Source organism: Chlorocebus sabaeus, chromosome 21, assembly GCF_047675955.1.
Source record: "Chlorocebus sabaeus isolate Y175 chromosome 21, mChlSab1.0.hap1, whole genome shotgun sequence".
Lineage (NCBI taxonomy): Eukaryota > Metazoa > Chordata > Mammalia > Primates > Cercopithecidae > Chlorocebus > Chlorocebus sabaeus.
The window spans coordinates 81,083,465-81,104,165 of record NC_132924.1 but is presented as its reverse complement, the minus strand read 5'-3'; the positions used below and the strand labels follow the sequence as shown (position 1 = coordinate 81,104,165).

At 43.4% G+C, this 20,701-nt stretch overlaps 1 protein-coding gene and 1 pseudogene across 2 annotated transcripts in view; both read left to right on the top strand.

Moving 5' to 3' along the window:
• The first annotated feature begins 16,769 nt into the window (after window positions 1-16,769).
• LAMB1 (laminin subunit beta 1) overlaps window positions 16,770-20,701 on the top strand; it is an 84,826-nt gene continuing 80,894 nt past the window's right edge. Inside the window, exons 1-3 of one of the 2 annotated variants that reach the window (XM_007982563.3) lie at window positions 16,770-16,878; window positions 17,018-17,140; window positions 18,254-18,429. In XM_007982563.3, coding sequence (XP_007980754.3) covers window positions 17,104-17,140; window positions 18,254-18,429 — 213 coding nt within the window. In that variant the 5' untranslated portion in view covers window positions 16,770-16,878; window positions 17,018-17,103. Of the gene's footprint in view, window positions 16,879-16,988; window positions 17,141-18,253; window positions 18,430-20,701 lie in introns of those variants that run through there. The other variant, XM_073009249.1, reaches the window with a different exon arrangement.
• On the top strand, window positions 20,023-20,213 carry LOC119626364 (small nucleolar RNA U3; annotated as a pseudogene).

The window sequence follows — 20,701 nt, the reverse complement described above, 5'->3', positions numbered from 1 at the left end:
TTGGACTAACAACCAGCTTAAACTTGCACACAAAGAAAAGCCTGCCTTTCCTTAGGTGCCTATGACTTTGGCCTCTGTTACAGCAGCTGAACCAGCATCCTCATTAGTCTCTTTGTGGTACCCCAACTCCTCGCCAAACTGCTAAAATTGTCCTTTATGCCCTGCTGCTTGGGGACAGTGGATCAAGGATAAGGTGATAAACACGAAGAGCATGGTTTATCCCCTGCATGACCTCAGGCCATTCACAGCCTGCCTGAATTTCATGTCCTCATTTCCTTTAGCTGTAAAATGCTAATAAATATACCTGGTCTCCCTCCCAGGGCTACAGAGCTAATTGGAGTGAAAGAGCTTTGAGAAGAGTGAGATATTACAGGAATCCTTTAAGACATCACTATTATTACACTGTGTAAGTTACACTTGCATTCTCCTTCTGAACTATCACTCCTGTGGTCCTGCCTAATTTAAAATTGTCCTCTCTCTCCCAAACCTAACCTTTTCCTATAGCCCTAGGGCCCCTTTTCTAGCCTCATTCAAAGCCCTTTCTCTGAAGTTCTAGTATTGTCACTTAGCTGATAAGCCTTTTCTAACCAGATAGCAAGTTTTATGAGGACTCACAGCATGCATTTGCACACGTTTAAGTCTTTTAGAGAACATAGCACAGTGTGGAGCACTCTAAATAAATACTTATTCCCTTTACATATTAGTTCCATAAATTGACTCCAAATTGGCACAAGTCAGGCAGTCCTTAGGCCATCACTGGATTAAAATGTTTTCAACTGTAATATGAAACTAGTTTGCCATATGGCTCAGCCCCTCTGAAAATGTAATTGAGAACAATTTAAATCTTTTCCTCACTATTTAGAGAGAAAATGTCACATAGGAATGGAATAATGCATAAGACAAAAATCCTTTCCCATCTTTCCCACACTCAATAACTAACACACCCTACAGCAGCGATTACAAATCCTTTCGTCCCTCTTGAAACTCTTCCCCCTACAAACCTCCCCCAAACCAAGCTCACACAGATCTTCATTCTTGGAGTCTTGTCCCTTTCCTCTCAAAGCTAGTCTCTTCTGTTTGCACTTGGTGACTTGCTTTTCCCCACCATATATGTTTGAGTTTAAAAAGACTTGCTATTTTCCAAGTCACTTGGGCATAAATTAGGGTGAGTCTCTCCCAGATAAAGGTCAGGGCCTCAGACAGATAACAGCTACATTTCCCTGGCAGAGCTCACTGAGCCAAAGAGAAAGAGATCCTTTCCTTTCCATTTAGTTAGACTTTGTCCAGAAAAATCCATTGCATTAAGTAGCTAAGCAAAAAAAGTGAAGAACACATAACATATTTCTACATAAATATAAAGGTTTATATTTATACTTATATTATTTAATGCAAAATGTATACAAATGCACATGTAGGTAGGTCTCTCAACAGTCCTTTGCCATTAAACAAATTACAGTTTCACACTGTGTGAATACACACCCCACACATACATACCTACCCCTTTTTCTCCCTTGCCCTTCCCCCAAAACAAGCTTGAATAGAATACTTGTTTTTTTGTTTGTTTGTTTGTTTGTTTGTTTGTTTCAGGCCGGGCATGGTGGCTTATGCCTGCAATCCCAGCACTTTGGGAGGCCAAGGCAAGCAGATTACCTGAGGTCAGGAGTTCAAGACCAGCCTGGCCAGCATGGCAAAACACCGTCTCTACTAAAAAAACAAAAATTAACCAGGCATGGTGGTGCGCGCCTGTAATCCCAGCTACTCAGGAGGCTGAGGCACAAGAATCACTTGAACCTGGCAGGTGGAGGTTGCAGTGAGCTGAGATCGTGCCACTGCACTCCAGTCTGGGTGACAGAATGAGACTCCGTCTCAAAAAAAGCGGGGGGGCGGGGCTGGGCACAGTGGCTCAAGCCTGTAATCCCAGCACTTTGGGAGGCCAAGACAGGCGGATCATCTGAGGTCAGGAGTTTAAGACCATCCTGGCCAATGTGGTGAAACCCCATCTCTACTAAAAATACAAAAATTAGCTAGGTATGGTGGCACATACCTGTAATCCCAGCTACTCAGGAGACTGAGGCAGGAGAATCACTTGAACCCAGGAGGCAGAGGTTGCAGCGAGCTGAGATCGTGTCACCACACTCCAGCCTGGGCAACAAGAGCAAAACTCCATCTAAAAAAAAGAAGAAGGAAAAAAATGAATACTTTTTTTTCAGTTGCTTTATGCTTCTAACCAACATTCTTTCCAAACCCTGATTCTGATGCATTAAAGCAATGAAGAATTTTAGAACTTTGGTGACCACAGGTCTCTCAGGCTTTTTTCATTATAAGCTTTAAGGCTTCTAGCAGCAGAGCTATCTTCCTACAGTTTACCAGAAGACAGTCCCCTGTTTTGTTCTTTCACCTTTACTGCCCTCCACCCTCTGTTTCGTCTCTCTCCTTGAAAGAGAGCAAGAAAAAAAAGCAATTTCTTTTTTCTTCTTGCAACATGAAACAACCTAAGTAGGATTTCTCTTAACACCTGCTCATCCATCAGCACCTAGTTTTTCTCTTCTGAAGAATTTGAACCTACCTATAATCTTTATCTTTACTTATTACATGTTAAAAGTGGCCACTCTAGGAGGCTTCCCCCTCCCTAACAACCTGCCTCTGATTCAGCCTGCCAGCTGAACAAGCTTTCAGTGACACAAAGCAAGCTTGCCACAACATGTATTGCACATATTTAATCAGAATGTAGAGTTTTTGAACAGAGATACCGTGTTTTCTTCATATTCATAAACTCTGTGACTAACAGATAAGTGTCTAAGATTCACAGCAGTATCTGACATATTCCACACACAACCACAGTTCACTTTGATGGCAAACACCAAGACTAGGAGGCAGGAGGTTGGCTGCACTTTATCTTACATTCACTAGGTGGCAACAGATTAAGAGTGCTGTATTTCAAAGCTCTCTCCAGTCATCCCAACATGGCACCAAGAACTAAAATCTAATCTTTAGTACTGTTATTTCCTTACAGTGAAGACTTTGAAATATTTAGTCTATAAAACATTCACAGTGAAAAAAAACTTTAAAATCTACCAGCTGAAGATATTACCTCTGATGAGGAAAGATACAAAATGACTGTCAGAAAACTATTAATACAGCTGGGTTAATTTTTAGAGACACTAGATGCAGGTATCAGCTCTCACATATGATTTTCTCACTGATGTTGCCTCTCATTCAGGAAAGAGGTTTAAGAAATTCCAAAATAGGTGGGGCTCAGTGGTTCATGCCTGTGATCCTAGCACTTTGGGAGGCTGCGGCAGGCGGATCACTTGAGGCCAGGAGTTTGAAACCAACCTGGCCAATATGGTAAAACCTCATCTCTACTAAAAATACAAAAATTAGCCAGGTGTAATGGCACACACCTGGAATCTCAGCTACTTGGGAGACTGAGGGACAAGAATCATTTGAACCTGGGAGACGGAGGTTGCAGGAAGCTGAGATCACGGTGCTGCACTCCAGCCTGGGCAAGAGAGTGAGACTCCATCTCAAAAAAAAAAAAAAAAAAAAAAAAAAAAAAAAAAAAAAAAAAAAATTCCAAAATGCAAGAGATTTGAAAAATTCCCTAGTCCTACTCCCTCATTTTCTGAAGAATACTAAGGCTAACTTAGCCAGGGCCACTCAGTTAGTTGGAAGAAGTGGCAAGGCAGGTGTGATGGGAAATGTGCCCTGCGACTACACTCATTTTGTTGCACCCTCTTCCAAGACAACTTGCTGTTTTAACTGGTCTGAGGCTCTATTAAATAGACCATCAAATAGTGAATCATTTTCTTATAATGAGTAACTGATTTCTTTACATAAATGACCTAAGCTATAAGTCAAATATTTGAGACACGTGAAACATTTCACAGGAAGTAATCCTGCTTTAAAGAAAACAAAGGACAAAGCGAACCAAATAGAAATACTTTATCTTTGAAATGTTATTGAACAAAAATGTATAATTTGGGGGGACTAGCATGTCTTTTGAGATTAGTCAACTAAGCAAACATATAGTTGTAGCTACTAAACACCTTCAATAGGATTGTTTTAAGAATCTTAAGTAAAAACAAAAGAGTCTTCAAAACTTCCCATGCTGTTTTTAAAAATAGGACTACATATAGAAATAACAAAGTAGGCTAAATTTTAGGTGTTAAGCTTAATGTTGCCAAATGTATTTATTCAAAACAATTTATTTGATTATATAGAAAAACAAAAAATAACCTATTAGAATAACTACTTGGTTGGAAACACTAGTTTTCTATGATATACAACTAATTTCTAGGACTTTGTCATAACACAAACGGAAATCCAGATTACTACCTCTGTTAAAGTCAGTATACAATTTAAGGCAAAATTTTCTCTTGAATCTTAGTTTATTGAGCCAATTAAAGGTATCACTTCACTGCAAACTTTCTAGAAAGGATTAGAAATGAAAGTTAAATAAAGCCTGAAAATTTAACAACCAAACTACTGTTTGAAAATTCCTAAGATTCATACCATGGGAAGAAGCTCAAAGCTTGGGAAAGCTGTATAAACATTCCATATCTAAAGATAAACACTGGGATCTTTATGACATTCAGGTTTAGCTTTGTGTTAGACACACTGCATTGTGACTCATCTAGGGAAGGCAAAATATAAATGGGAAAGATTAAGTATTCAGGATTAAGAGAACAATTACTTTTACTTGGAAGCAAGAAATCTAACTTTTTTTTTTTTAAGATCAATGTAAAGAAGCCAACCTATTTAGATATGACTGATAGGATGTCTTAAATGAGAATTTTTCCTTTTAAAAATCTCAGTTCTAGGCCGGGCAGTGGCTCACATCTATAATCCTGACACTTTGGGAGGCCAAGACTAGCAGATTGCTTGAGGTCAGGAGTTCGAGACCAGCCTGGCCAACATGGGGAAACCCTGTCTCTACAAAAATACAAAAATTAGCCAGGTGTGGTGGCTCACACCAGTGGTCCCACCTACTCTGGAGGCTGAGGCAAGAGGATCAGTTCAGCGTGGGAGGCAAAGGTTGTAGTGAGGTGAGATCACACCACTGCACTCCAGCCTCAGAGACAGAACAAGACCCTGTCTTAAAAAATTAAAAAACCCAGTTCTAGTCTTCAGTCCTTCAGACTGCCATCATACGTTCTATACAGAAATCATACATTCTATACAGCAAATAAATAGAAATGTCTATACTAAATTTTCTCCTTAAACTCAATTTTCTTTTAACCCACTTTGGGGAGATGAATAATATATAGACAATTTGAAAGATTTAAACATTTGCTAAACATTTCTCTGTAAGGAGAAAAAAAAAACAACTTTCTCAACTCTTAACACAGCTAAACATATTTTGATTGGAACATATGAGCAAAGGAAGTGGCTAACAAAAATTAATCATGGCTACTGTAACATTGCATCCAAACCCAAACAGACCATAACACTTCCTACTCAACTCAAACGAACTCTAGTTTCTAGAAAGTACCTGCATATTTTACAGAATATCAGCAAGCTTGATTTATTTTTCCCAGTTTTAGCTGGCCAGAAGACACAGACTCTTCTCTTGGGGATGTGAACATCGCCCAATATAAAAGATCACTACTGAAAATACACCCATAGGAAACTATCTTAAATTTTTTTTTTTTTACACAGAGCTTGGTTGCCTATAATTTTGGAATATTTTATTAGAGCAGGGACTATACATGTTAATTATAGAGAAAAATCATTAAAGAAGAAATAGCTATCATTTAATATTTTGAGCTATATAAATAATTTCTGGGTGGCCCTTTCTAATTCCTCAAAAACTATATATACATGATGTACATACTTTTTCGTCATTGGAACCTACTCCCCCTACAGCTCCCTGCCTACAACCACACACGCCCTTTTCTATCCTAGAAATAGGTACCAAATAGGTAACTGTTTGGCACTCTGTTGCATAGGTCCAGCATAGTTATTTTATCTAGTCTCCTATTGATGGTCATTTGGATTATTTCCACTTTTTCTGCTGGAAACAATATTGTAAACATCTTTCTGGCATAATGTGGCAAGTTTTCCCAACCAAAATCAAAGTTATGTCTGTTTTAAATGTTAGTACGTATTTCAGGCTGCCCTCCAGAATGGGACAATTTTGCCTTTCCAATTATAATTTATGCTAGTGTCTTCATGAGCTTCATTACAGATGAGGTGACTAAGACTCGCAGACTTTGACTTACCATTATATGATCGCCACCTTGAGCCTCTAAAACCATCGTAGGGATGATGCTTTCCACATTACAGTAGAGAGCAGTCACTGAACACATTTATAAGGAATTAATACTTTATGTATTAATACTTCATGCATCTAAATCATAGCAAACTGCTCACTTTTCTGTATTTTCCACCAAATTAAGTGAAACATGTGATATGCTCTTTAAAGTACTCATGCGTATTGGCTGTGGCTCACTATGACTAGAGAATTATCTGTGAGTGATTTCTCCCCAGAAAGCACAAGAGGCATAGTCCCAGGCATTTATTCCGTCATTCCTAAATGTGCCTGACAAATATCTGAGCACCTGCCAGGTGTTAGCTCTGTGTTTAGTGCTAAGAAAACTAAAATGCTGTCAAGGCACTTGCAATTTGGCACATAAGAAAATTATATTCATACACTAACCACTTACTTGATGAATACTCTTCACACACCTACAATGTGCTCTAGGATGTGCTAGTGCTGGGGACACAGCAATGAGTGCGAGGTGGGGTGCCTGGCCTCATGGCACATCTGTTCTAGAATAATCTAGAAAGATCCTCTCCAATAAGCATGTGTCCAAATATTGTTCCTGGGCAGTGAGGCTGAAAGGGCTCCACATGTGAAGTGCCATCAGAGCTGGGCTGTGAACATCCATAAACACCGGCTTGGCAGAGAAGGAGAAAGCATTCCAGATAGAAGGAGCTGTAGGAGCCAAAAAATTGGGTTCGGTTTTTGCAAATGGTGAGTATATTTAGAGTGGGAGGGGAGGCCGATAAACTGAGAATGTGGAGACAAAAGAGAGATTATATAAGGGCCAGATTGCTGACTAAGAGCCTATATGCTGACTAAAGGCATGTGAACTTTGTACTTGTTTCACAGATAAGGAAGCTGAAGCACACAGATGTGATGTAACTCACTATGATCCCAATTTAAGAGCTTGCCTTGTCGTTCAGTAAATTCATTTGTGACTGAATAAACGGTGAGTTTTAATTCTATAGACCTTTACATTTGTATTTCAAAGAAACAACCCAGACTTAATCAACATTTATAGTCTACTTTCTTCAAGGTATAACAAACATTTATACTTCAAAACAGATCTTTGTTAGACTTTTTGTTTGTGTTTAATTATTACCAAGTATAGACAAATACATTTTCCTCGTTTAAAAAAATACAGATAAGGCAAGAGTACCCTTTAACCCCCATCCCAAATACAGTCCATGTATCCCATAAAGTACCCCCGTTATCATTTGCTATGCCTCCTTCTAGAACTTTATTCATATGTGGTTTTGTGTTTATATTTTGTTTATAGAAATAGAAAATTAGAAATTATTATAATTTGCTAATCTCCTTCTAGAACTTTATTCATGTGTTTGTATAAGTATGTGTTTATATTTTGTTTATAGAAAATTAGAAATTATGTTATCATTTGCTATGCCTCCTTCTAGAACTTTATTCATTTGTGTTTTAGAAATATGTGTTTATATTTGGCTGGGCGCGGTGGCTCATGCCGGTAGTCCCAGCACTTTGGGAGGCAAAGGCAGGCGGATCACTACATCAGGAAATCAAGACCAACCTAGCTAACACGGTGAAACCCTGTGTCTACTAAAAATACAAAAAATTAGCTGGGTGTGGTGGCTGGTGCCTGTAGTCCCAGCTACTTGGGAGGCTGAGGCAGGAGAATGGTGTGAACCTGGGAGGTGGAGCTTGCAGTGAGTCAAGATCGCACCACTGCACTCCAGCCTAGGCAGCAGAGTGAGACGCTGTCTCAAAAAAAAAAAGAAAAGAAAAAGAAAAATAAATATGTGTTTATATTTTGTTTATGGAAATAGAAAATTAGAAATTATGTTAACATTTGCTATGCTTCCTTCTAGAACTTTATTCATATGTGTTTATATAAATGTGTTTATATTTTGTTTATAGAAATAGAAAATTAGAAATTATTTGCTATGCCTCCTAGAACTTATTCATCTGTGTTTATATAAATATATGTTTATATGTTTATAGAAATAGAAAATTAGAAATTATGTTTTTTAATCCTTATTTTACCAATAGCATATACATTGCTATTGGTAAATTATATTCATACACTAATCATTGTGTATGATTAGTATATGATTAGTGTGCAGCAGTGCTTGGCCCATAATAGGTCTCAGAATTGTTTGCTAAAGACTGAGAGTGGGCCAAGTGCGATGGCTCACGCCTGTAATCCAAGCACTTTGGGAGGCTGAGGCGGGCGGATCACCTGAGGTCAGGAGTTCAAGACTAGCCTGGCCAACATGGTGAAACCCCGTCTCTACTAAAAATACAAAAATTAGCCAGGCGTGGTGGCGGGTACCTGTAATCCCAGCTATTTGGGAGGCTGAGACAGGAGAATCGCTTGAACCTGGGAGGCAGAGATTGCAGTGAGCTGAGATCACGCCATTGCACATCAGCCTGGGGGACAAGAGCGAGACTTGTCTCAAAAAAAAAAAAAAAAAAAAAAAAAAAGAATGAGAGTTATGCGCCGATAAGGCTTTCAAAGGTACTAATTAGGAAGATGGGTGGAGCTCGCAAAGTCAAAGGTCAACCAAATAACCGCGTCTATCACCAACAGGATTAAGAAGTCCTCTGCATAGATGGCTGGATTGTCAGCCCCACAGTTCATGATTTCCAAATAGGATCACTGAGAAATAATTTACTCCCAGATCCTTACTAGACTGGAGGCTAACACTGGCATTTCATTAGCCATGCTGCAGAGAACAAACACATCCTACAGCCTCTTTGCCTGGCAAACAGCCCAATATTTGAAATAGAACCTAATCCTGGAGTGAGACCGAGTGCTGACTTGTTTCTGATGTGATAAAAACGCAGCACTCAGCTCTGGGTGGGCTGGCCTTCATAAATCTGATTAGCAGCCTTAGTAGCAGCAAGCGTAGCAGCTATGATGAAATAAATGCTCTCTTTCCAGAAGAGCAGGCTTTTTCTTTTAGAGGAACTGCAACTGTAGAGCTAATTAATCTAGAAGGCCAAGGGCATTATGGTTGGAGAGAGGAGGCAAGACCACTTCTATTTGAGAGAGGAGACGGCTTTTACTAGCATTTTTATCACTTCTGAAATGTGCTCATAGCAAAGATCCATCCCCCCACCTTCCCAGGGTAAAAATACTGGATTTAAAATTAGGATTCACTTTTTGTCCAAGCCATGAATAGTAGTAGAGTGTTTAACTTGCTAACTGAATTGTTTCCTAGATCACCCTAGGTAATAATTAACAACCCAGAACTAAGAGATAGTCTACTCTATTGCTACAAACCTATTACTCTGATCCTCTCATACAGAGATATTGCCTGTATGGGAATATAGGTGAAATATAGGTGAAATAAGCAGCACTTTTTCATTTAGAAAGCATTTCCTGAGTACTGACTGTGTGCCAGGCACAGGATTAGGAACTCACAGGGAGGTGCGGTGGGGATTTCAGGGACTCACTGAAAGCAGAACTTGACTTTTCAAAGAGAGAATGACAGAGCCTAGATAAAAAGCAGAGTACAGGAACACTAAAAAATTGAAATATTTGGAAAACAGTCTTTTTGTTTTTTCCTCTAGATTTTACTGAATTTCAGCATCCTTAAAAGCTGGGGAAAGTACCATCAGCTGTAATAAAAATTTCCAGGTAATCTTTAAAATACAATTTCAGGTGGATTCCTGTAAGAGATGAACTGAGTTTTAATTAGGAAAAGTTTTTCTGATATGGTATAAATATCTCCCACTGAGTGTTAGCTGTCTACTCAATTTGGCATCAGTGTTTTTCAATAAACACAGTGATTCACTCAAGGATGGAGGTAAAAATGAATGTGCCAGAAAAACAAAGCTTGGGTTCATGACTAGTATTCAAGTCTTAAGGCATTTACTTGACTACATTTAAGTTACTCTCGTTATGGATCTGACAAAACTTTCTTTAAAAGAGCTTTCCTATGGCCCTCTAGCACTAACTCAGACATTAATCTCTCTCCTACTCATTTTTAAGGTGCCAGATTAGCAACCAGGTGCCAAAATTCATATACAAGAGTGAACTGAGAACAACTTGCCCCATTTAGGCATTCCTGTTAAATATAGATTCAAACTTTTTTTAAAAAAGGTTTGGAATTTATGGGCATAGATGGGTAGAAATAAAGTGGTACCCTTTCTTCCATCAGATCCTGCCACCTTCTTGGGAGGTGAAATGCAGTGGGTATGCAGCCTTGCAGAAAGCCTGTAAAGAGCTTGAATGAGGCTTTCTTGCACCTATTTTAGTGACTGTCCTCAAACAAATATAGATTTGAGTGCTCTCGTTTGTGATCTCTTTTGAGATATTTAAGAATAGACAAATGACCTTTTTTTTTTTTTACTTTATTTTATTTTATTTTATTTTATTTTATTTTATTTTATTTTATTTTATTGAGATGGAGTCTCGCTCTGTAGCCCAATTTGAAATGCAGCAGTGTGATCTCGGCTCACTGCAGTCTCCACCTCCGGGGCTCAAGTGATTCTCCTCGTGCCTCAGCCTCCCGAGTAGCTGGGACTACAGGCGCACGCCGCCACGCCCGACTAATTTTTTGTATTTTAGTAGAGACAGGATTTCACTATGCTGCCCACAGTGGTCTCGAACTCCTGAGCTCAGGCAATCCGCCTGCCTCAGTCTCCCAAAGTGCTGGGATTACAGGTGTGAGTCATCACGCCCAGCCAACAAATGATCATTTTTAAGACAGTGTTGATAAAGTCCTGCCTGCACCAGTCAATATGTTGCAGTTTTTTAAAAGCCTCCTAAATTTCAGGCTCAAAACAACAAAAGTTTAGGTCTGTCTCATGCTACATGTCTAGAAAAATGTATTGACTAAGGTAAAGTGGACTGGTTTCAGGTATAGCTGGATCAAGGTACTCCAAAGTGTTCTTTAGGGACCCACCCTCTGGTTCCCTCCGTTCTTCTTTCCTTTGTGTTGGCTCCAGTCTCAAGCAGCCTCCACCAGTTCCAGGCTGACATCCACATAACTCTAAGTCCAGGGGGGAAAATAGGTGCTTTTTGTTTTTTGTTTTTTATTTTGTTTGTTTTTTCCGAGGAATTCCAACAAAAATCCCAGAGTCACCTTAACTAGAATATGTGAGTTTCATATCCATCTCTGAACCACTCACTAGAAAGAAGAAGATGGAAATGCACTGAATAGCCTGGAGCTCATGGGGGGATTAGCCCCATCCAAATCAAATAAGCTGAAAATGGGAGAGGACTAGTCCCTCAAGGAAAATCCAGGTAATGTTACCAGATGAAGGGAGGACGAATGTTAATGCAAGCCCAAACTACTGTTTGTATTACCTGGTCCGAGGCTTAAAATGCTGTGACTCCCTGCCTGGTTTCAGGCGCTGATGGTTTTCCTATTACAGAGGGTAGTAATAACGTCCCCTGTGTGTTCCCTTAACAATTGTAAAGAAAGTTACTCAATTTTATTTATCCAACAAGCAGATATTGAGTGTCTATAATACACTAGAAACTCTGCCACCTGATGGGAATCCAAAGACAGTCTCTGCCTTCAAAGAACTTCTGGGAACAAGGATAATAAAACAAAACTACAAATTACTGTTCTACATATTATAAAAGACATATATATACATATAAAGTATAGCATGACATTTGACCTGAAACTTATTGATCATTGAATTTACTTTTCTAGATCAATTCTGAATCTCACAAAATGCACTTAAATCTAATTTTCAAAAAGGAAAAATCTAATATTTTTCATGAGAACAATATTATTTAAATAGCCACATTTCAGGACCCAAAGATCGAAGTCTAGAATGTAGCATCCTTGTTTTACTGTCAATCAGGATTTCAAAGGAGACATACACGTGGTGTTCTAAGACTGTGTGAAAGTGAAGGTGACCTTGAAAGCAGTTCTTGTTTTGTTTTCAAATGAAAATAATAAATGCTGAAGGGACATAACTGTCACACATTCTTTGAGACAGAACAGCCAGCAATTTGCAGTCCCATCTGCCATTTAAACTGCTGCAGAATTCTCTGGTAAAGACTGCTTTATGTTAAAGCAGGTAGTGCCAGGTTAGTACAAATGACAGACAAGAGACGGCTGTGTTGACAGCCAGAGTGAAGCCCTGGACAGGCTAACAGAAGAGATTCATTCCTCCTCAACTTGTAACATCTTCAGAAATCAGAGGAAATTGTATGAAATATAATAGACGAGAAGAATTTGTGAGTGAAACTTGGAAGTATTCCTAAAATTAAGTCAAGCGGTGGTATTTCTTTTTCTCTTTGGCTAGAAATTCATATCAAGGTAGAAAAAAGTGGACATTTAAGATTTAAGGAAGGTTTTAAAACATGGAGACTAGTCATCATTTACTTTCATTCGAGAAACACTTATCGAGCACCTGTAATGTGCCTCATCTCATGCAAGGCAACATTAATGCAAAAATGAATGTTACACAATACTTGTCCTTGTCTTGCTGTCTATTGGGGGAGATAAGGGCATAAACAAATAGTTACAGCATTATGTTACATATGCTGTAACAGGCTTTTACAAGGAGGAGAGAGAGGCTCATGGAGAAAGTCATGTTTAAGAGGAGTCTTCAAAGGTGTGCAGTAGTTCACTAAGTTGACAAGGTCAAGGAGGACCCATGTAGTGAAAGTCATGAAGGAACAAATTATGTCATGTACAGGGAAGGAGCAAAGGAGAGCCATTGAAGGCTTTTGAATAAGGGAACTACATGATCAAGGTTTTGACTCTGAAAAAAATCCTTCTGCAGGTATTAAGAAGGTTTAGACTGAAGAGAGGAAGAATCTGGAAGTAGGAACACCTGTCAGGGGGCTCTGGCAGGCATTCAGACTGAACTCTAAGGGAGAGCAATGAGGTTGGAGCAAGGGGACATGCTGGCTAGCTGCTAGGCAAGTAGAAATGACAGGACCTGGTGATGGGGAGGGGAGGGAATGAAGGAGTGAGAGATGTCCAAGATTCCCAGGCTAGGCTGGCTTCAGGGGCGTGTAATTTGTGCAATTGCACAGCCCCTCCCCACCACCGCCCCACTCAGGAGAGTCCCACGCTACGTTTAATGCTCTTTCACTGTCTTTACCTTAATAACAATAGAGGGGCTCCACATTTGTGCCCTGCTAATCATGCAGCCAGTCCTGTTCCCAAGTCTCCGTCTTGAGCTAAGGGGTGGATTGTGGTGCCAATAACTGAAATGGGAAACAGAAGAAAGAAGACATTTTGTTCTAGGAGAGCTGGGTGGAGAGATTTCAGTTTTGCCACAGATGAATTTCATGTACCTATGGATCATTGAAGTAGAGATATTCAATGGCCTGTTAGAAATGGTATGTAAATTCCAAGTGAGGTACAAGCTAGAGAGATAGGAATTGGAGGTTGCGGAGAGTCCAAGTGGTGCACCCCTGGATGTGGATGAGTAGAGGGAGCAGACAAGAGGACAGAACCTTTGGTAGCACCAGTGTTTAAGGGATCAGAGAAGGGCAAGATAAATGGGAGAGGAGGGGTCAAAGCCTTGTGGGAAAATTCTGGAATTATGTCCTGGGAGCTAAGGAGAAAGGAGTCTCAAGAAGGAGGGTGTAATCATCTGAAGCATAAGCCACACAGAGATCAAATAAGATCACAGTGGGAAAATGTCCATTGCATTCAGCAATTAGAAAGTCAAGGGCACTTACCAAGAACAGTGGTGGGGATGGAAGCCACACTGCCATGGAATGGAGGAAGAACTTGGGGAAAGCAGAGAATAAGAGCAAACTATAATTTCAAGAACCTGAGCTATGAAGCCAAAGGAAGGAGAGGGAGTGTAGAGTATTTATCCCTCATTCCAGCCACATTTGCCTAGAGCAGGAGCATGGAATCAAAGCTCAAGCTTTGATTGAGCAAACCCTGAGATTTGCTCAATCCTTCCTTTGGCTTCATAACTCAGGTTCTTGAAAGTACAGTTTGCTCTTATTCTCTGCTTTCCCCAAGTTCCTCCTCCATTCCATGGCAGTGTGGCTTCCATCTCCACTGCTGGAGTGCAATGGTGCAATCTTGGCTCACTGCAATCTCCGCCTCCCAGTTTCAAGCGATTCTCCTGCCTCAGCTCCTGAGTAGCTGGGACTACAGGCCCTGCCACCATGCCTGGCTAATTTTTGTATTTTTAGTAGAGACAGGTTTCACTATGTTGGACAGACTGGTCTTGAACTCCTGACCTCGTGATCCACCCGCCTCACACCCCTTACAGGCACCAGCCACTGTGCCTGCCGCCCTTGACTTTCTAACTGCTGAATGCAATGGACATTTTCCCACTGTGATCTTATTTGATCTCTGTGGCTTATGCTTCAGATCTCCCTCTTGAAACTCTTTTCTCCTTAGCTCAATCTTTGATTCCATGAGCAAATCTCCAGAGCTCAAGCTTTGATTCCATGCAATGCAGCGTTTGTGTTGTTTTTACCTAAAACAGGAGGAGACTGAGCAAGTATATGAGAGCACTGAACTTCGTAGATGAGAGGAGGGCATACTTCTAGGAGAGAAGCACTAAAGATAAAGGTGGAAAGGGAGGTAGACACATTCACAGATGAAGTGGTCAGAAGCTGAGTGTTACACACACTCCTCCCCCTGCACGTATACAGGCAAATTTTTAAAAACCGAATTCTCTCAGTAGTGTTCAGTTTACTACTGCAAGTGAGGTGATCGGGAGAGCAAGCAGGCTTCTGAACATACTGAAGGTAAATGACCTTTTGCAATGGGAGGGGACGCTGACCAGGGACAGGTAGCAAGGAGGGCTCGGCTGCTGTGAGAGCAGAGGCTAGGCTCAAGAAAGAAAAGGAACTGAAAGATGCTTGCAGTGCGTGCACATGAAAATATGAAACTCTGGCCCAGGGTATTAAAAGCTCAACAGGAAGAAAAGACATTTGCCTTTTAATATTTTTCTTTTAATTAAGCCCTGAAGACCCTCCATTGCAATTCTACAGCCTCCCAACAGCAAGGGCTCTCAGTGTTCTCAGGCTACGCAGCCGGTGCAGAGGATCCTAAGCGTCAGCAGAGGCAAAACCACCCCAGGCTGTAGCAGGGCAAGTGCTGATTTGGTGAATAATTAATGCCTCACTCACCTAGACCCCCAGGCTCCTACCTGCCTCAGACTCGTGCAGGCTTACAAACTCGTAAAGCAGCTGACTCTATGGTCTAATGATTAAACTTCTCTGGGCCTTATTTCGTGGCAGTTAAGTTAAAAACTGACCAGCTAGCCGCTTAAACTCTCCTCCCTGAGATGACTAGAAAACATGCCAAGTCTCCTGACTGGACTAACAACTAACTATACTCCCTGAATTCCAGCCACATTTGCCCAGAGCAGGACTCCAAGTTTTGACTGTGTCCATTGCTAAGGGTAGCAGAATGGGTGGTGGTGTCCCGTCACCAATCTCTTTTCCCTCTCCAACCCCTAGAAGATGGTGAGCTTCTATGTACCCCTAATTTCACCAGGCAGGTTACACTGTGTTGTTAGAGACCCTTCTTTAGAGGCCCTCTCCCGACCTCACCATTTGCACACCGTGGAGGATCGTTGAGATGCGTTGTGGGGAAGTGCCTCTCATGAAAGATTTCCATTTCCTGGCTGTGTCAACTCTTCCACGGCGAGATGGGAAAGGGAGTCAGTAACAATAATGGTGTCATTTGAGGAATTACCTGAGTTAAAACCATCATCTGGATACAGGCAGGAAGATTTTATTTTATTTATTTTTATTTTTATTTTTTGAGACGTAGTTTTGCTCTTGTCGCCCAGGCTGGAGTGCAATGGCGCGATCTCGGCTCACTGCAACCTCCTTCTCCCAGGTTCAAGCGATTTTCCTGCTTCAGCCTCCCGAGTAGCTGGGATTACAGGCACCCGCCACCACGCCCAGCTAATTTTTGTAGTTTTAGCAGAGAGGGGGTTTCACCATGTTGGAAGTAGATTTTTCAAAAACAGAACTAGCCGTTCAATTCAATGCCGTGACCACCTGGGTAACAGGGACTACAGAGAGGTCCTGAATAAATGTGTGTGCAAAGAATTGCAGGGCGCACAGCGCTTCTCCTCCTTCCTAGGAAGACACTGTAGAAGTCGCGCCCATCCCAAGCTCTTGGATACTGGGGGCGGAAAGGAAGTGTCACTTTCTAAAGAACAAATACGACAGGTCGACCCTGTTTCTAAAGGGTTAACCCGCCTTCCCCGAGCGCACGGCACGACAGTTTTAACCGTGGGCACGTTTGGTGATTCACTTCTTGCGAACGTAAATGCGCGAGTCCGCGGTAGGTCCCTCCGGCCCCCTGGCTGGGCGACTTGAACACCCACCTCGGAGACGCCCCCATGCATCCGCCCCCCTCGCTGGACGGCCACGCCGCGCGCCCTTCTGGGACGCGCACCCCGGGGCGGACCCGCGCTGGGACTGGGAAGCGCCCCAGCCCCGCAGCCATCGCAGACACTGCTTTCAAACAAGAGGCGCCCCGGGGGGTGGGACCGGGACCTCACCCGGTCCTCGCAGAGTTGCGGCCGCCCGCCCCTTCAGCCCCGGCTCTCCGTGTGCGCATGAGCAGAGGCGCCTCCCTCTGTTCCTCCCAAGGCTAAACTTTCTAATTCCCTTCTTTGGGCTCGGGGGCTGCCAGGAGCAGGGCGAGCGCTAGCGTCGCCGGGTGAGGAGAACAAAGTGGCTGCGCGATTTTTCCCCCTTTCCAGCCCACCCCCAGCTTCCGTGGGAGCGACAGGAAATGGAAGGGCGCCTCTACTCTCTTTGAACATTTGCCTTTTTTCCCCTCCTTTTCACCTCTATAGAAAGGAAGACGGGAAGAAAGGGCAGGCGGCTCGGCGGGCGTCTTCTCCACTCCTCTGCCGTGTCCCCGTGGCTGCAGGGAGCCAGCATGGGGCTTCTCCAGGTGTTAGCTTTCAGTTTCTTAGGTAATTCTGTGGAAACGGTGCGGGGAGGCGGATGGACTTGGGCATGGGGAAGGAAAACCCAAAAGCTGTTTGCTCACCTTCGAGGGAGACTGGGGGCTTGGGAGAGGGACTGGATGGAAATGACGCCCCTAGGATTAAACGCCAACGCCCTTGCTTCGGTGGTGGCTGGAGACGGCGCACGCGGAGTGCCGCGGACCCGCATCCCCCGGGCTCTGCGCCCAAGCTCCGGCCCCTGCGGGCTCCCGCGGCCCCGCTCAGGGTTTTGCACCCTCGGCCGGTTCACCCTGGGTTTCCCCACCGCGGAGGGCAGGTTCCCTGGGGTTGGCGGTAGTGACTGAGGAGGGCTCTCCAAAAATCCATTGCCCAGGAAAGTGCCTGAGCTGAGCGGAGGCTTCATTCTGGGAACAGATGGGGGCCATGTGGCTTTAATTAACCATCTCGTTTGTCTCCGGATGGCACCAGAAACAGCTGGACCTGGCGCTTCCCTGGAATGGCGAAGCCTTGAAACCACTCCAGAGCCCCAGGGACTGTCCATGGGCTCCCCTACCTCCGGAAAGCGGCGTCCACCGCGAGACCCGGCGCCTCGCCCCCAGCGAAGCGCCGGTGACCCTCGCGCGTGCACGCACACGCACTCTCGCGCCCCGTGGTCACAGATTTCCACGCGCACACTCACACCGAGGATGCGCGGGCTGCCGCGTGCACGCGGGTTCACGTGCGTGGGTGTGTGGCGCTTGGGGGGTCAGCCTCCCTGCGGCGGGCTCCAGGCACGTCTAAGTGGAGGGTCTATACATCCACCCTTTGTTGGAGGAGCTGCTCCCCGGGGCTGATCAGGGTGGGCGCGAGCGTCGGTGGGTTTCCCAGGAGGGAGGCTCTCGCTGCTGGACAGACCTGATGACGTGTGTGGGTTTCTTTCCGTGTCCTCCTCCTCTCTGAGTCCCTGCCTTCCCAGCCTCTCCTGCGCTCATCTCTCCATTGTCCTTTCTGTGCATTTTGCCTTCTTCCGAATGGACTGCCCTCTCTCCGCACCCACTCCCCCGCCCCCGCTTTTTCGTTTTGTTCGGACTCTACTCCCTGCTTGTGTGCCCCCAACCCTGTCGCCTGTCCTTCCCGCAGCCCTGTGCGGAGCCGGAGTGCGCGCTCAAGAACCCGAGTTCAGCTACGGCTGCGCCGAAGGCAGTTGCTACCCCGCCACGGGCGACCTTCTCATCGGCCGAGCACAGAGGCTTTCTGTGACCTCGACGTGCGGGCTGCACAAGCCCGAACCCTACTGTATCGTCAGCCACTTGCAGGTGAGGGCTGACAGCCGGGTATGAGGCTCTTCTAGCGCCTCCTCCCGTCCAGACCTAAGGGACAGGCCCTGGGGACTCCGCATCCTTCCAGCAATCCAGATAGGAAGTGCAGCCAGCCGGGGAGTCCCGGGATTAGGCTGGTAGTTTACCCTTTCGCCCCATCTCAGTTTGCACAGTTGCATCCGCCACACTTCCTGCTGGCGCGGTCAGTATGGAAAGGCAGGACTGCCGACAGTCCTGGCTGCCCCAACCCAGGGCCTCCAAAGGCCTGATTGTGTGTGTGTGTTTTTTAATCTTTAGTTTTGGAAGTGTGCATTAAAGATGATTTATCCTCTTTTTAAAACCCAGTGATCTTGGGTTCCACCCCCGCCCCCAACCGCATCTTCACTTGAGTAAAGAGGATTCCAGCACTGAGTCGTCTTGCAAGGTGATTCCAATCACTGAACGAACCCGTTTTCCTCTCCTCACTTGGTGCTGTTCCCAACTAGATATCAGGATCAGATGCTTGCTTTCACGAAATGCCCTGGTTGCCGTGGTACCCTGATAAAGAAAGACCACAGTGAAATTTCAGGGTGTTACCTGTTTCTAAAAGAGGACCCAAATTTTAGATTTCAGGGGTCATATTTATACAAACTCAAAAGTAATTTTAAAAGAAGACACAAAGTATAAAATATCCAGAATCAGAACACTTTTCCTTCATTTTTAAAAACGAAGCTGGCCTGGTGCAAAATGACTCAGGCCTGTAATCCTAGCACTTAGGGAGGCTGAGGTGGAAGGATCACTGGAGCCTAAGAGTTCAAGACCAGCCTAGACAACATAGACTCTGTCTCTACAAAAAATTTTTTAAAACTTAGCTGGGCGTGGTAGTCCACACCTGTGGTTCCAGCTATCTAGGAGGCTGAGGTGGGAGGATTAAACTTCAGCCCATTAGGTCGAGGCTGCAGTAAGTGATAATCAGGCCACTGCATTCCAGCTTGATCAACAAAGGGAGACCCTGTCTCAAAAAAATTTTTAAATAAAAAAAGGCTGATATTTCTGGCCTCTAACAAAAGCGGAAATTATCAGTCTCACATTCAGGGCAAGTTCCAAGCTAATTGCCCAGAATGTGGTCGGCCCACCCACCGGTACAGTTGCCCTTCAGAAGAAGGACAGAGTATTGTGTGTGGTTTGCACAGCAGATCCCTTAAAATGGAGTCACTTTTACAAAGCAGAAAGTCCATTCTGGAGACCTGATAAATTAGACCAAAGGAATGTGGTAAAGTGGATTCCGTTCATTTGCTTCCAGGTTTATACAGAGATGTCTAGACTGCTTCCTCCTGATTAGAAGGGAGGCTGTAATTAAACTTTTTTAAACTTTTTTTTTTTTTTTTTTGCAGTTCTGGTGATTGTTCTCCAGTACTAGTTTCCTTGACTACAAGTTATTGAAGGCAGTTGATGTTACTTTTCTAATATTAGCATTTAAATTTTACCTACAATATTATGCTAACATTTTCTTGAGAGGCCAGGACATCCTGTAAATGAATCACCAGATTTTGAAATCAACTTTGACCAAAATGAGAATCAGACTGTTTGTATTAAAAGCAACTGGGAAGGAAGACTGTCCTCTCAGAGATGATTTCTATAGTTCATTACTGGAGAAGTTTCTCTGTGTAGAGAGCATCAGAAACCACAAGAAAGAAGCGCAGCGGTCTCTCCTGAGTGTGAAGCTGGCTCTTGGTGTTGTTGCTTCTTGGTTCTTCTCTTCCTTTGGGAGAGGAAGAGGGAGAGGATGCAGTCTTAGTAGTTTCCCTTAAAAAAAATAAATAAATAAGCAACTGGAGCCAGGCTTTCTGGTATATATGATTAGCCATGCATTTGTGAAGTGCTTTTCACAGATAGCAGGGCCTAAAAAAGGGACTGGATACGTGCTTTTCTCAAACATCTAGTGGGCATCAAGATAGAGGAAGCTTGTTTTATCCAGGCTCCCAATGCATCCCTGGCTTTTGGTCTCTGTTTTTTAGACAGTACACTTTGCCAGTCTCCAAATCCTTTTGAGAAGAAGGTAATAACTAAATAAATACAATGTGAAATACAGTGTAAAAGTACAGTCAGTTAATTGTCCTTATAAGAATATTACACTTGGGCCGGGCGCGGTGGCTCAAGCCTGTAATCCCAGCACTTTGGGAGGCCGAGACGGGCGTATCACGAGGTCAGGAGATCGAGACCATCCTGGCTAACACGGTGAAACCCCGTCTCCACTAAAAAATACAAAAAATTAGCCGGGCGAAGTGGT